At 36.4% G+C, this 18057-nt stretch overlaps 1 protein-coding gene across 2 annotated transcripts in view; it reads right to left on the bottom strand.

The window, feature by feature from the left end:
* The window catches only part of ITGBL1 (integrin subunit beta like 1), a 253169-nt gene that overhangs the window by 125436 nt on the left and 109676 nt on the right, over positions 1-18057 (bottom strand). Inside the window, exons 4-6 of one of the 2 annotated variants that reach the window (XM_045821829.1) lie at positions 11557-11679; positions 7780-7920; positions 1864-2004 (exon numbers count right to left, since the gene is read on the bottom strand). In XM_045821829.1, the coding sequence (XP_045677785.1) occupies positions 1864-2004; positions 7780-7920; positions 11557-11679 (405 nt within the window). The remainder of the gene's footprint in view (positions 1-1863; positions 2005-7779; positions 7921-11556; positions 11680-18057) is intronic. The other variant, XM_045821830.1, reaches the window with a different exon arrangement.

Below are 18057 nucleotides of genomic sequence, written 5' to 3'. Positions count from 1 at the left end.
CAGATAGACCAGTTCACATAATCCCAAATTAGCACTATAATGTAGTTATTTTAAATTTTTCAACCCCACTTCTAAATGAGGATCAAGATCAGGATCATGGGTTTAACAAGGAAGAATACACCCTATGCCCCCCGCCCCCAAAAAGGCATATCAGAAAGCCACACATTTATTATTGTTAGATATAGCTTAATTATTTCCTTTATTTACCTATTTTAAATTGTGTGAATTCACGTTTTATGTCACAATCTTAAAATGACATTCTTCAATGGTGTTCTCTGAATCCCAGTGTTGTTTTCACTACCAACTCGGTGCTTATGACTAAACTCTCATGTTCAATCCTGACCCTTTAGGGTTTAGACTGACATACTCAATAGGTGAAAAAGCTATCAATTTGGGGTTGTCATTTGTCCTTTATGAGCTATACATCTAGAACCAAAGTTGACAACTTTCTTCTATGTTTTCAATTTTAGTAAATGGCACCAACATTTATCCAGGCTACCAGACTGGAAACCTGTGGCTACAGCACTCCACTGCTGAAAACCATCACAAACTCCTCATTGCCTTTACAATAAAGTCAAGTTATGCACTACACTTATAACTGTGATAATAAAGAACATTCATTATAGCAGATAATAGAAATGTCTGAAAAGGGTACCATCTCCTCAAGAGAACAGAGTTCACAAAATGTTTAAGAAATTCTCCTGAACAAGAGGGCTAATCAGAAGAGGGAAACCCTTTTGCAGTGAAGCAACAGGCTCCCCTCAACCAGGCCAGAGAAATCTTTGAAGTTGCATAATCATAATAAAATAGGGCAGTTTTTCTATCTCTCTTTGCTGGAAACTTTCAGATCAGTGGAGTTTCCTATCTTTCTGTGTATACCAATCAAGCAGTGAAAATTAAAGAGATGTATGTGCATATCTTTCTGCCTTCTGAATTATCAAACATAACAGGGATGAAAATCCATAAACCTATTTTTGCTTAATATAACTTTTTTAGACAAATCTTTTTTTTTCCTTTGAACAATTAAAAATTCTGGTAGGTCATATATTTCCATATATTTAGACTGCAATCTCCATAAAGTCAAAAATCATATTTGCCTCCTTCACTGATGGACCCAGTAGTCCAGATGCAGTCCAGACCCTGGCAACTACTATTTTTTCCATAAATATTAAAACAAAATTGAATTCACTAATTAATTTTCAATTCTAGACAAAGTTGTAGAATAATTTTAGCATATAAATCATACCAAATAATTAATTCATTAAAATATCCATGAGGCTCTGGCTGGTGTGCTACAATGGATTGAGCACCAGCCTGAGAACCAAAGGGTCACTGGTTCCCAATTAAGATTTCCAGTTAGAGCACATGCTTGGGTTGCGTGCCAGGTCCTCAGTAGGGGGCTCATGAGAGGCAACCACACATGGATGCTTCTCTCATTCTTCCTGCCTTCCCCTCTGTCTAAATATAAATAAAATCTTTAAAAATATCCATGAGAATTATACTACCCTAAGATTTGTAATACATTAATATAGCTTGTCATAATGGTGTCTATCCTGTTCCTTGTCACCAGATCAGCTGTTTTGTGGTTTCAAAATTGAGCAATAGCTATCTGAAACCAATGATTCTCCTTGATGAGAAATTAGACTAATTTTAAGAGAGAGAGTGCATTATCATATCTAGTCTTTGCCCAACGTGTGAAATATCTTAAAGGTGTCTAAGTGACTACTAAGAGGAGCACTGTGGATATCCAATGTTTTAGAATACACATGCAGTTCTTTTATAGTTTCTGTGAGAATCAAAATGAATCTTCAAAATAGAAAAACTAATTTTTGTATTTAAAATAGGAATTCTGAGAGCACTTACCTGAACAGAAGTCATCAGAATATCTGTCATATACAGCTTTACAGTCCCTTTCATCACACTCACAGGTGTCTCCATGAATATCTCCCCAGTCTCCAGTTGGGTCAACATCATGGCAAGAACATTCACCACACACACAAGTCCCTACATGAAAAAATAATTTTATATGCATCTAGTGAGAATTCATGAAAGAAAGCATCTTATATATTGTTTTTATTTTTTAACAATAATTTTTTCCTCTTTTTAAAAGATTTTATGTATTTATTTTTTTAGAGAGGGAAGGGAGAGAGAAAGAGACAGAGAAACATCAATGTGTGGTTGCTGGGGGCCATGGCCTGCAACCCAGGTATATGCCCTGACTGAGAATCGAACCTGTGACACTTTGGTTCGCAGCCCGAGCTCAATCCACTGAGCTATGCCAGCCAGGGCTTATATATTGTTTTTAAAAAATATGTTGCTTACTTTGTATTTGAAAAATACATGTGTTCAGAAAAAATATTCCACAAAGGAAAAACACCATCTAAGGTGGAAGTAGAGATTCTTTAATAAACAAAAGTTATTATCTATGCCAATAATTAAATGGGACTGTGCAATACATCACTAACACTGTGTTGATTTGTCTCAGAAATAATATCAAAACAATTAAAACAGCATAAGGTAAAGTCCTTGCCCTCAAGAAGCTTACAATCTACTTGACAAAAAGAAGGCTAATGAAATAAAAGTTAGCAAACAATAAATGTATGAATGCTAACACTTTGTACATGAAGACATAAATGCTGAGAAATACTGTTAAGAGTTTGGGGAAGAAGAAATCAATATGGGCTAATATAATTAAGGTATATAGTTTGGATATGTAGGGAGAGGGGAAAATAATCTAGGATTGGCTGGAAGTAAAATAAATTTAAAAAAAGTCAAGAAAGCAAGAATAAGCAAAAAAGGGTAAGGATCGGTGTGGGGATCCTAAGGAGTCCTGCATACTGGGGCAGACGGTGCATGATAAGGAATCCTAAGAATAAGGTTTGATAGATCAAATGAACTCAGATTATAAGAGATGTTGGAAATTAGGTAGAGAGATATAACCTTAATCATATGGAGACTTGCATAGGGAAAATGCCCAATTGCAGATTATATTTCCTTTGTGTGGATTATCAGTTCTCACCTTCAGCACAACTAGTTTACCATTTCCGGGGAAAGATAAAGTTAAATCCCTTTCTTACTTCTCACATCAAAGTAAATTTTAGACCAAAGACTTAAAAATATAAAATAAATCATTTTTATTCAAAATCCTCAAAGAGAATTACTAAAAATGAACACAGAATTTTATTTATCTGCATAAAAAATGTAAAATCTTGGCTGGGAGCAAAACACTCAAAAACACTCAAAAAACTTGGTTGGGAGCAAAACACTCAAAACACTCAAAAACACACAAAAACACTTTAGTTTTTAGCAAAAAACTAAAACAGTTGGAATAACAAGACCTATGTGTTCAAAAGACAAATAGCTACTTTCACAAACATAAATAATTCTTAGGAATCAATATGTAAAGGACAAATATGTCTAGAGCAAAATAGATAAAGGCAAAGAACACCAATCAGAGATTTTGTAGACATGTAATGATGATAGATAAACATGAAAAATGTTTACCAGTCAACTTATGATTACTAAGGGGAGGGGATGGGGGGCTGTAAAACAACAGTGATTTAAAATTATTTTGAATGTCAGATTGGCAAAAGTGAAAAGATTGCTAGGATCAAGGGCTGGTGAAGGTATGAAGTATAAAATGGTACAACTCTGGATGTGCCTTTTTTTTCACAATAGGTACTTTGAAAATGTGGATATTATTTAGCATAAGAGTCTACTTCAATTAATATATCCGAAGGAGAGGACAAGTACACAAAAGTACATGTTCAGGAATATTATATATGATGGCATTGTTGCTACTGAAAAGCAATTAAGGACATGAATGTCAATCAATGGAGAATTAGCACAACTGCATAGTTTGGACTACCAAGCAGCTATTAAAAGTACAAATTAGATTTTTGCTCTGTGAGCATGGAAAGATAACCAAAATATATGATTGAATAAAAAAAACAAATTTCAAATTAGTTTGCATAGTATGATTCAATTTTAGTATTAAATAAGAAGAAAATACATATCAGAGAGCATAGGTTGATGAATTTTTTTAATTAAATGATAAAAACACACCAAAAGATTATGTACCAAAATTGAAAAGGAGGTACATCTGTTTTAAGATTATGTATCATTTTCTACAATCCACATTTTTAAAGATGAATATGCATTGTTTTCTTAATAACATAAATGATTTGAGGGTATGGTCACATGATAAATTGGGTCCAATGTGAAACTATGATTAAACAAAGTAGGCAATAAAGGGCATTTATTCTATCATTGATTAGCTCTGTTCACAAAATTGTTTTACAGCCCTTGAACATGAGCTAAAAAGGATGATAAGGTAGGTATGTGTAGGATTAATATCTCTCTCCTACCTATGAATTATAGAAAAGGAGAGTTCTAGGATAGACATAAGCAGGACCCTCCAAGAAAAGGAACTTATTGCAGTGCTGGGCCCTCTACTGCCTTCATATGTCTCACTAGCTACCAGCCCCATTTAGACATGTTTTCTGTTCTGCCTCTGTTAGATCTCCAAATCAGAAAACTCTGAGCGCCAGAAAGGGGGAAGGCAGGAAGTGAGATATAGAAAGGTGGCAAGTAATGTGTGTTTCTGAAGGACATCTGTCTTACAGAACCCACATACCCCTGCTGCAGAATCAGGACCTGATCCACACAGCCAATCAGTTCCACTTTTCTCCTCTCTCTTTTCAACATGTAAATGGTTATTTCTCACAGTTACATAGTTCAACCTTCATACACTGACATTGTTATGGTAACTACTGATTCTAGTGAATAAAAGAACTGAAGCAGAAACACGTCCTTATATATTAAAGACAAACAATGTGAATTCATATGATATATAGTCAGATCTATTCTGTATAAATTAAATTAAAAAATTGTATGATTTCTCTTCCAAATTCAGGCCTTTTTTCTTTCTTTTCTCTATATACAGCTATGTAGCACAATTTACTCATTTATGTTGATCTTTAAAGGGATAAAATTTGTTGTGTGTTAAGATTTTCCCCAGGTCAGTAGAAATACATTGCCTCCTTGCACAACCAAAATAAGGACAACAACAAATTTAAAAACAAAAGCAACCAGAATTGCCAGAAAATCGAATTGTATGGAAGCCTGACAACCAAAGAGTTAAACAAACACTCATCCAGACCAGTAGGAGGGGTGGAGATGGGCAGCTGGGATGGAGGGGACTCTCAGCAAGGCAACAGCTGGAGGACCTGGGTGGGCAAGGTGGCCACTGGTGGACCTGGCAAGGAGGTGGCTTGTGGACTGGACAGCCCCACGTTCACCTGCAGATAAACCCGGGGGAACAACTAGGGAGCGAAATACACCAAGCAATCCAAGGTTCTAGTGTGGGAAAATAAAGCCTCAAAGCCTCTGACTGAAAACACCTGTGGGGGTTGAGATGGAAGTGGGAGAAACTCCCGGCCTCACAGGAGAGTTTATTGGAGAGACCCACAGGGTCCTAGAACATAGACAAACCCACCCATCCAGGAATCAGCAAGAGGGCCCAATTTGCTTGTGGGTAGTGGGGGAAGTGACTGAAACCCAGAAGAGAGCAGAGCAAGCAACACTGTTCCCTTTCAGATGCTTCCCCCACATACAGCATCGCAATGCAGCGACGTGGGTTGCCTCACCCTGGTGAATACCTAAGACTCTGCCCCTTACTACATGGCAGGTGTGCCAAGACAAAAAAAAATGATCCAAATGAAAGAACAGATCAAAGGTCCAGAAAAAAATATAGCTAAGTGATGAAGAGATAGCCAATCTATCAGACGCACAGTTCAAAACACTAGTAGTCAGGATGCTCACAGAAATTATTGAATTTGGTCACAAAATTAAGGAAGAAATGAAGGCTATTAAAAATGAAATAAAGCAAAATACATAGAGAGCCAACGGTGAAGAAAAGGAAAGCAGGACTCAAATCAATGATGTGGAACAGAAGGAAGAAATAAATTTTCAACCAGAACAGAATGGAGAAACAAGAAATCAAAAAAACGAGGAAAGGCTTAAGAACCTCTGGGGCAACTTTAAACATTCCAACTTCTCAATGGTAGGGGTGCCAGAAGGAGAAAAGGAAGAGCAACAAATTGAAAACTTATTTGAAAAAATAATGAAGGAAAACTTCCCTAATCTAGCAAAGGAAATAGACTTTCAGGAAGTCCAGGAAGCTCAGAAAGTCCCAAGGAAATTGTACCCAAAGAAGCACACACCAAGGTAAAACATAATTATATTAGCCAAGATTAAAGATAAGGAGAGAATCCTAAAAGCAGCAAGAGGGAAGGAGACAGTTACCTACAAAGGAGTGCCTATGAGTCTGTCAACTGATTTCTCAGAAGAAACCTTGCAGGCAAGAAGGGGCTGGAAGGAAGTATTTGAAGTCATGAAAGGCAAGGACCCACATCCAAGAGTACTCCATCTAGCAAAACTATCATTTAGAATGGAAGGGCGGATAAAGTGCTTCCCAGATAAGGTCAAGTTAGAGGAGTTCATCATCTCTCAGCCCTTATTATATGAAATATTAAAGAGACTTATCTAATAAAAAGAAGATAAAAATATAAACAGTAAATGACAACAGTTATTAACAACTGAACCCTCCACCCCCCCCCAAAAAAAAAACCCTAAGCAAACAACTAGAACAGGAACAGATTCACAGAAATGGAGATCTCATGGAGGGTTATCAGCAGGGGAGTGGAGGAAATGGGGGCAAAATTACAGAGAATAAGTATCATAAATGGTAGGTAGAAAATAGACAGGGTGGGGGTTAAGAATAGTATAGGAAATGTAGAAGCCAAAGAACTTACATGTACAACCCATGGACATGAGCTAAAGGGGAAGAATGCAGGTGGGAGGAGGTATGCATGGCAGAGGGGAATAAAGGGGGGGGGGAATGTGACAACTGTAATAGCATAATCAATAAAATATATTTTGGAAAAAAGATTTTCCCTGGAAGCATTATTTATTAAAATGCATCATTCATTTATAGAAATGAAAAACATGTTTTCCAGCTTTCTAGATGTTTATATTTTTATAGACAGAAATATGGCCACTTATTGTATTTATATCATCAGGTAGGCAAAGAGCAGTACAACATGGTTCTTTTTATCCACTGGTACAGCTGACAAAGGTACATAAACAACTTTTAAAGATTTTTAAGGAGTGTTCGAAACTATTTGATTTATTATTAACAGTTAACTCACTTTAAATTATATTTTAGAAATAATAATATTTTTTGAATTCATGTCCAAGGCCAGTCTAAATTTCATATGGCCCTCATACAAATATACTGTGTTCAGTATAACATTTTTATTATTGTGTACAAAAGTTAAATGATTCTATATCAGTTCTATATTTCAAACAAGTCTTCAATTTACTCAATTAAAAAGAGAGGTTTTTTTAATGTTCTCTGGATAACTAGATGCTCATGCTGTAGATGGTTTTGTTAGTTTAACAGAAGAATCTATTAGATTTACCTTTTAGCTGTACTGTGCTATTTCTGGATGACCACCAAAGAAATTACAGTCTCTATGTTAACTATTTATTCAGTGAAACTTAAAGAATGACAGTAACTTTCTTATTTTTCTGTTTTCCACTCAATAAAAAAAAACAAGAAAAAGTTATTGCTGTAGAAAATGTTGATTTTTCATCAATGTCAATGATTATAAAAGATTACTTCCTCCCACAGGGAAGGAAATACAGAGAAGAGTGTTAACAATTAAGAGCTTTGTTTCTCTCTCCATTACATAGTAATGTGTATGAATGACACACCTCTGTTATTGCAGATTTTGCCATCTGGAGATGTGCATCTTCGCTTGCTCTCCCAGGGAGTGATATCACACTGGAATTCACATTTATCTCCATGCCAACCAGCCTCACAGTAACAGTTTCCACAGTAACACTTTCCATGGCCTTTACCCAAAATGAATTTTATAGAGTGAGGAAAAAAGCAACTTTAAAAACAGAATCAACTTTATATCCCTTTATGATCATTTTTGCTTTCTGAAATAATATACCTGTTTTCACACTCATTGCTTATCATCAAATTATGTAGCTTGTCCCAAAAACATTACAATTGTGCTTATGCTTAAATAATTACACACATTAAACAAATCAAAGAGTCTTCTAACTTGTCCTGGCCAGATAGCTAATTAAAATGAAAGAATTTTAAAGAAATTATATGGTAGTCTATTATATTCCAATCTCATATGTATGCATCAAACTCAAAAGTATTTAAGTACTCTAAGGGAATTTCTTGAATTAGTCATCCAAATATTTTATTTGAAATTAAGTACTGAGAAACCAATGGTGTGTATTTACTTCAATGCACATTATTAATGGCTGAATCATTTCTTAAACCAGAGGAAATGTTTCATCTTTTCATTCAACTGCATTCCACAGGCTGTTGTGTTCCTCCATGTGGAAAAGAGATTTTCAACTAAATTAATGTTTAGTACTCATTTAGACCAATGAAATATTATGGACTCTGGGTATCAAATCAAATTCCCATTGTATTTGTGAACCAGGTACAAATGATGGGTAAAGGCACCCCATCATTTAATGTCCAGGTACCATCACAACTGTTCAAACTATTACCCTATTCATTTGGACTTATGTCCAAGAAATAAGTAATGAATCATCACATCATTAATTTCTCCACCCATGTCTGGCAATTCTACAAAGTTCCAAAAGATAGAAATTCTATTTAACTCTAAATCACTTCTATGTCCTCCCTTTTTGTAGTTATGCCATCCAAGCATGAATATGCCTCTTGTTCTTATAAATATGATAAAAGCTAGGGTCACACTGGACTTTGTTTTTCAGTCCATTCTTTCTATCATATAGGAATCTGTTTTTATTAGTCTATGGGTAAGGGTTTTTACTCCACTGTTTCTTCTCCTATGGACATAATTCCAAAAGATCCATGGGAAACTGATTGTGAGGCTATTTTTCTTTCTAAGCACTATGGCACTCCTGGCCACTGGCAAGAAAATGGGTAGGGTCTTACACTACTCTTGTCCATGAAGGTGTGACTTCCTTCATGCTGACACACATCAGAGAGATAAAGAGGAAGACCAAGAGATGAAGATAACCAGTACTGTAATAAGATATGGGGCTCATGCATATAAAGTCATGTTTTCTGTCTAAAGGAGCAGTAATTGGAGAATCCATTTTTAAAAAGTATTTCTACAACAAATTTAATTTTAATTTATTCACTTAATCACATATAAATGCTATCAAGCTATACATTTATATTTATAGTTACATATAATTATAACATATATTATACATTTTATTTGTGAGCTGAAAAATATCTGTGCATGTACACACACAAAATATCACATTACAGTGCTATATCACAAGCCTCAGAAACTTGAGAATTACACTGAAAAAAAGCAAGACAACTGTGAGTTACTAAAAGCTTTTCCTGTGAGTTAGTTTTATATTTTTTTAAATTATTAACTTCTTAAACCAGAATTTATTTCCGTTGCAGCTTCAGGAAATTTATGTAAGGTGCTACATATTCAAAAATTACCTTGATATTAACAAATGATTATAAATCTACATTCTTCACACCTAAATTCTTTATATATTATAAAATCCAGTATTCAATTAGGGTTTTCCTAAAACTATAATTGAGGTAGAGGTGAAAAAGAAAGGAAAAATTATGTACAGCTGCACTATTCACAAATGGAAAATAAGCAGATATCTTCATAACTCAAATGAAAATATTGTAACAAGGCACATTTGCATAATGGAGGTAAAATATAAGCTTTAGGACAATACACATTCCAAACAATAAACATCATTCTTTGCTTTTGTGTAAACTGATAAAGCAAGGAAATCTCATTTTAAATTGCTTCACCAATGGGCTGTAGAATCATGTCTCAACAGATTGGTTTCATGTGAATGACAGGTGGAAAGATTTACAAGCCCAGTCAATGTCATCCCCAGAGGATGTTTGCTTAGAGCTGGTGTCTGTGGTCAAAAACTGCACCATGAAATTGCTTAAGCCTCAAACATATGGAAATATAAGTGAAAGGTTGAGAGATAAACATTTTCTATTGTGTTGATTCAAGTAAATGTTTACATTTACACATACAAATAGACTTTGCTTTGGTGGTCTGCATCAGACAACATTAGCCCCAAACATGTTCCCTTCCTCTTCTTTTATGATCTGTAATAATTGGAAATGAAACACCAGGAAGACAAATACATAATATTTGTGAGTGGATTTATCTAATTGTTCTAATTATCTTGGACTGAGCCCTTTAACAAAATTCTCTGAGCAGTATGTAGTTTAGGATTGGCTTGGAAAAAAGGAGATATTAGTTTGTTTTATCCTGGAGGGTTCACCAGTAAGTAAACCAGAGAGAAAGAACCAAGCAGACCTAAAATAAGAGTATCTGCATGACTACAGGGATTGAAGCTATAATTTATTTTTGTAAACAAACGGACATTTTGTCATATGTTATTGACACTTTCTCTATGGTCCATCCTCTGGTTCCTCCTCCTGGCCCCATTTGTGCCTGATCCTCCAAGGAAAATACTCTTCTGAAATTATCCTGCATACAGGACAAGATTCTATGGACTGGAATCTTGTCAAGTATAAATGAAATAAGCAATTGCTTATCAATGGAAAGATGATCCCAGACTAAAACAGATTATAAACAACAGAGAAGAATTTACCTAAACTAAAAGGATTCTCACTGCTCTCTACTTTCCTCTCCTGCATCAGTCACGGTTGCAAACTGAAACTCTGGGAATATGCTTGCAGATAGGGAAGCAAAAGAAAAGGAACACTACATATGGTGAGGAGGGGCATCTCTTCATGGAGCTCCCTACTCCTGGGCACTGATGCAGTTCTTTTTGGTGAGAGGTCAAGAGAACAGCCTTTGGTGTCAGAGAGACAGGAGTATAAATTCTACTAGAAGTGCTAGGTAAGTTACCTAATGAATGTAAAGTATGAGTTGTGGTTCTTGGCACTAGCAAGCGTGCACTCACTGGTACAACAGAAAAAAATGATGTTAGTAATGGTGGTGCATAGAAAAGATTATGAAAGATCTTATCTAAGTGTATGTATTGGGGAAGTGAATAAATTCTAGGCTAATAATCCTATTGGCCTCATGTCCCCTACAACTGTACTTAAAAAAACAATTAAAAAAGACATGAGACAATTTAAAAACTTATGATTTAAAAGGGAAAAGAGAATACAGTTAAAACATACAATTGAAAAATTGAGGAAAAAGAGACAGTAAAAACTGTTAAGGTGAGCAGACAAGATGAAGTCCAACTAGGACCACTTCAGAACTATGTAACATGACCTGCTTGCCATGTAATCTGGCTCTATTAGGCAATAATCTGATTTTACATTTAAAAAATATGTTACTCTGAATTCCTCAGTCTAAATTTCCTTATATAAAGTGTTTTCCAAACAGGTTCAAACTAAATTAGAAAACTAGTACATAAATTTATAGAGCTAAAAGTACAATTAAACAAGTGAAAAATAAAGTATTTTATTAATTTCTGCAAAGTTAATACACATACCTCCACATATTTCTTCTGTTTCATCATCTATGCACTCTCTGTCATCACACTCACAAAATTTACCATAAACAAGTCCATTTCCATCTGAATTATCACACTTACACCTGCCACAGTGACATGTACCTAAATCATAAAAACAGAGAAAAATTATTTGTCAAATGCATATAAATTATAATTAATGAATTTAACCTATTTTACAGAGAAAATTCAAATCAATTTAATATTTAAATTACATACTTCTGTGGGTATGATGAGATAGATAACAAAACATTCTTTCTTGAGATTATTATAGCACAGAAATTATATTTTCTAGCACAGCTATTATGATTGCCTTCCATGGTTTCATAGATGTAAATCTGGCCTTCTAAGTGCAAAGCTGCCTTATACATGTCCATCCAATCAATGCATAAATGAATACCTTCTGATATAGCTGGCTCTAAAGTAAACTAAAGCAGAAAATTCCAAACTTTGTGAGGAAAGTAACTTTGCTTATCTTCCTCAAGAGAATTTACTCAATGTTTTGCACAATATTTGAGCATTCTATTTATACAATGAACATTTATGGTATTCACTATCAAATGCATAAATGAAAAATGTAGATGTCCTTAATAATTTCATATCTAGAATATTAAACTAATACACATATTCTACTGACAGGGGACCAGAGAGGGTTTTCTTAGGCATAGAGATCGAGGACCTCATCAAAACTGTAGGGCAGTTCAGAGTGATAGAGAGGCGCTGAAGTCATCTGGTCTATCACACACCACATACTCAGCCAAGCCTGAGGATTTGACTGCAACCTCAATGAGAGTCATTTCACTGACAATAAAACAGAATTAAAATGATACTGAAAGGTAGAATGTTCATTTGAGTAACTTCCTTTTTAATCCTCATTTTTCAATTTTTAATTGATCATCACAACATTTAATATAAGATAATCGAGACTTTACCACTCACAAGACACCACCATAGACTCTAGAAATATAACAGAAAATCAACTCAGGCAAATCATCCTGTCAGAGTTTTATATGCGCAGAAGTCAATATGATAAAATAAATGAAGAAATGCAAAGTGTTGCATAAGTACCTAGCAAAGAGATTTAACTGAGACAGGGAGGTCAAAGATTGGGTCCCTGAACACTGAAAACCAAGTTAAAAAAATGCTAAGAGACATGAGAGATGGTGAAGAGGCCTGCTTTCAGAAAGAGATGACAGCAAAGGCTCTGTGGTGAAAGAGAAAATAAGAGGAAAAAAATGAACACAGCTAGAGTGCAGACAATGATGTGAAAAGCAGCATAAAAAGAATAAGGCAATTAAAAGTGCAGTTTATGAAAGCCTTTTTTTAAACAAATTTTTGTTGTTCAAGTACAGTTTTTTGCCTTTTCCCCTTGCCTCTCCCCACCACACCAGCCAATTTATGGAAGTCTTGTAGGTCATGTTAAAAATTTCCAACTGAAATCTAAGAATAATAAGAAGCCACAGAAATATTTTTAGCAAAAAAGGCATGTAATCATTTATGAATTTTTATCAGGTTATTCTAGTTGTCACATGGAGAATAAACTAAAATAAGGAAAAAGTAAATATGAAGAAATAGTTATTACATCTGTCTGCAGGAAAGAAGATAGAGGCTGACCAGCGTGATGGTAATGAGTTAAGAAAGAAATAAACACATTTTATTTTAGAAGAATAGACAGAACTTGGTGACTAATTGGGTATGACTTTGTGAAGAACAGGGAGGAGCCAAAGATAGCACTGATATTTGACTTGAGCTAGTGGACATTGGAGATTCTATGTGACCTACTGGAAAGAGCATGGATTTAGGACTAAGGTAGACTTGTAACCAAATTCAGGTTTTACTCCCCACTAGCTATACCTTTTTGAGATCATTATTTTTATCTCTAACTCTAGAATTCCTTATCTACAATATCTATCTCATAGAGCTTCTCTGAGGACCAAGTGATAAATATATCACCCACTCATTTTTCTAAAACACTACTGTGTCTAGTAGACAGAAGGTTTTCAGAAAAATGTGGGTTCTTCCTCTTCTCTCATTAAGATACCTAGTATATTAATCATATTCCCAAATATTTCTCCAGACATTTTATATTTAAGGACTCCACAATATCCTGTTTTCATACCTTCTGCATGATTCTGTTACCCCAATCACTTTCCATTTGCTATTACCTGTAAGACTTTTTTCTCACACAATTACATATAAATGGGTGATTTTTCAGAAATTAAGCTTGTTGTTTTTCTTTCCTGAGAATGCACACATGAATTTTACTTTTCTTTAACTCATTTTCTTGTGTTTTTTCCTGAAAACTATTTAATTTATTAAATTTTAAAATCAAATGCTATAATTTATGTTATTGCCTCATCTCATATTTTTAAATTATCACCCTTCTGTTAGGTAGGATAGATAGTAAACCAAGGTAGAGAAGAGGAGGGAGACAGATCTCATCCACTAACTCAGCATTCCCAAGCTTGGTCCAATAATATTGCCTGGTCCAATAGTATTTCCAGGTGTTCCAGCATTGTATTAAATGCAATGTTAACATGGGAGGAGGGGAGTCCTTGAAATTCTATGTATCATTTCCACTACCTAGGGAAGAAAGCCTTTGAAACTGTTTACTTATCCCAAAGTCTGGAACAAGGCAGTAGAGGGGATCCACCATGGTCAAAGAAGCCCATAAAGCAACTTTGGTTAATTGCCTACCTCTGTTCACTATCTGCTTTATAAGGGAGTTCTTAGTGCTTACATAAATGGTCCATAAATAACATTGGGTAACTGCCTCAACTTTAATTAACTGCCGTTTATCATGGATCTGTTTTACAACAAGGTGACCAAACATAGTAAGGAGCAAGACAAGCATTTGAGCTAACAGACCCCCACGCATACCTACATTTAGGTAATTCTGTCCTCCCAGGCGAAGATGGCATCACATTTATCCACCAATCAATATGTAACTCCCTCTCCTAATCCTACCAGCTATGTAAGTCCTCAAGACAAAGGACCTGATGCTCTTGCCACACCTGCTCCTACTGCTCTTACCTTGCCCTGCCCTGAACCTATGTCTTTTAACCCCTACCTCAGGAATGTCTGTTCTCTTCCATAAGAACATTATCATTAATAAGCCATGCTTGCATGCTAATAGACTTGCTGATCTGTAATTCTTAACTGTGTTGGCAAGAAGAACCAAGCTTCTCCTGTAACACTTTTATATGTTCACACTTTCACATTTATTCACACTGTCTCTCAATCATCCACATAGGCATTCATTAAATTTTCTTGTTGCCCATTGTATTATTGGCAAACTAGTAGGTGCTATAGGAGATAAAAAGATGAATAAAATTAAAACTAAGTAAATCCGAGTAGTCGGGCCCCACAATCCCAGTGGGTAGGTTGAGGTCTGCTTGTACCCTCTGCCAGGAATCTACCCAGAACTGGCACAATGCCAGTGGAGGAGGGATTGGTGCCAGCCAGTGCCCCCAGGAATAGTGGGAATGTGACTGCCCTGTGCTGTGTCCAGAGCATCCTCTCTAGGCTCCCAGGGTGCCGGTCAGGGTTGGCTGCAACCCCAAACGCACAACAAGGCTCACCCAATCTTATGAGAGAGATGCTGTTAACACCTTCCTCTTACATCAAAGGAAGCAGAAGCTTAGCAAGGTGACTAACTTGGAGAATGGGCACCCAGAAGGAGAGAGAGAATTCTGAACTTCAAACACTAAGCCTTCTATTTTATGGCAGAATGCTTCCCAGCAATTCCTGTTCACCAGGCTTTTTCCTCTGTTCAGTTGGGAGGGAGGAATGCTGCCATCAGGGTGTGTGGATTCCTGCCAGGGACAATTGTCTGCAGTTTCCTGGATGCAGAGTATGATCGTCAGATAGGCATGTTCCAGTGCTTTTAGCACCAGAGCTTAGAAACAGAGTAAGGGCCACTGATGCCATGGAGAAAAGGTAAGCTGAGATGCCTCCAGCACGGAATGTGATTTCTGGGTCACCTGGCTTGATGCCACGTTTCTGGAAGGTGCTTGCTGAAATGTTCAAAATGGAACCCCTCTGGGCCTGTTGATGAACTGAGAAGAGGCAGAAGTGGTGCTACGGAAGTTGATTACCTTCCCCCTCTCCCAATTACTATGCAGCTATGGGATGGGGATTTGATGGAAGCAAGGATATGGACCCCTGGTCTCATTTGGCTTACTGACATTTGGCTCTCTGTGAAGACTGCCTGTACCTGTCCACATTTGGATCACCTCCATGTGGTCCCACAAAGGATAACTGACTGGCATTCTCACATGACCAAACCTTCCATTTCTAGTAGGCTCTACTGAATCTGGTATGGCACAATGTGGCAACAAGTCTTTCTTTATGGCTTTGAGACAAGTACCACCTTTTGAGTAATTCCTTTATTACTAGTGAAACACTTCTTAGTGTTAGAATCACTTATTTATTTAACCAATGCTTATTGAATGCCTGGTATATGCCAGATACTATTCGAAGTACTAAAGATAGAGCAGTGACTAACATAGATGACAATAGTACCCTCTAACAGACATGAAAGTTCTGGGTGAAATCACAGGACATAGGCAGTTGCTCTGCATGAGGGGGTGCTATGAAGTTATCCCCTTTGAAGAGGGTGTGGGCATACTAGCTGTTCACAGGCAGGATGCTACTCAGCATCTCCAGTGGAGAGAGCAAGGAGACAATAAACACAGACACAGCTCCTTGATTCCCTAAAAAATCAAAGGGATATTGAGATAGACTGTGGCTTGACTGTGCACCTGGACCAGGACAGATGGGAAATTTATGACTGGGATGTACCAGGGTGTTCACCTGTAAACAGGGAGAGATGTTGAAAGAATGCCCCATTTTCAAAGTGGCAAAACTAAATAATTGCTGTGAAACTACCATAGCCTTGTGGGTAGGGAGGCACAGAGGTTTTATTATTACGCTACATGACAGATCCACTGTGCACTTGTCTACTGTGACTTTCTGACCATAGCTGTGCTCCATGTTTCCCATCTGTTACTATCCACAGGTGTTTGGTCAGTGTTTTCCTCTCTTTGAGGCTATCAGATGGGCTGACATCTGATATGTCAGCAGCTTTGTTTTCCCCACTGATTGCAGGCTGTGACCATAATGCACTGCTGCAGCCTTCTGGCCATGCTGAACATGTGGGAGCATGCAGAGGGGCTCTGGCACCAGAATTATCCCACCAAGTATGAGAGGGCCTGTGGTTACTCAAGGCCTCTGGTCACTATCTCCTCTTTTCATGCATGTGGTGGAAAAATGGAGACAATTTTTTATTCCCACCTGTTCTGAAAGGGATTTATAAAATGCCACAAATGAATGGAACTGGAGAGCATAATGCTAAGTGAAATGAGCTGGGCAATGAAAGACAAATACCATATGATCTGACCTATAATTGGAACCTAATCAACAAACAAACAAGCAAGCAAAATATAACCAGAGACATTGAAATAAAGAGAAAACTGACAGTAACCAGAGGGGAAGGGGAGGGCAATGATGGGGAGAGAAGGGGAAGGGTCATCAAGGAACATGTATAAAGGACCCATGGACAAGTACAAAGGGGGGAAGGAGTGATGATGGGGGGTGGGGCAGGGAAAAGTGGTGGCAGAAAAATGGAGACAACTGTACTTGAACAACAATATAAATAAATAAATAAATAAATAAATAAATAAATAAATAAAATGAAACAAAATCAAGAATAGAGACCAAATGGAGACAAAGGATAGAGATAAAGCAGAGCTTGAGTCTAGAAATGAATGCAGCAGTCCACAGTTTTACTCTCCATGGTTTCAATTACCCATAATCAACCACAGACTGAAAATATAAAATGCAAATTTCCAGAAATAAATTATAAGTTTTAAACTGTAGAAAAAAAACTAAGTAAATCCTAGAACAGGAAGAAAGAGCTAGATGATCAATAACTTACATAGGGGGTGAGCAAAAATATGCTTATAATATTGTAATATAAAATAAATAATATGATAATCAATAAATAATAATATAAGAATGAACTCTTTGTTTCATGTATTCACAACTGTAAACCTGCTTTTGTCAATGCTGTATGTGTAGCTCTCAGATGATGCAAAGGCATTTATAATAGATTTGTGACTTATTGACTTATGCTCTACAGAAAGTATAAACCTCAATTTTAGTCTAGTTCCGTGAAGAAGGAGAGGCATAATAAATGAGTAAGTTCTATAGTTGGTGCTTGACACATAGAATTTCAACAGGTGGAGATGAGGAAAAGACTTGCAATGCTGGGGAAAGAGATCGAGGAAACTAAGATATAAGGATGGAGAATTAAAGGACAGTGAATCATCTGACCTGAGTTTGGTGAAAGAGGTAGGTAGAAGGCAGATAGCAGAAGGTCAAGAATATTGATAAATAGCAAATTGCAAGTGACTAAGGTAACATAATTTATCTATTGAAATAGATAGCCTCTCAAGGCTTCATGGTTTGGGAGCAAGGTGT

This window comes from Phyllostomus hastatus, unplaced genomic scaffold, assembly GCF_019186645.2.
Source record: "Phyllostomus hastatus isolate PE091 unplaced genomic scaffold, TTU_PhHast_1.1 phas_scaffold_46, whole genome shotgun sequence".
Taxonomy (NCBI): Eukaryota; Metazoa; Chordata; class Mammalia; order Chiroptera; family Phyllostomidae; genus Phyllostomus; species Phyllostomus hastatus.
Note: the sequence above shows the minus strand (reverse complement) of the source record. Positions and strands in the feature narration are given on the sequence as shown.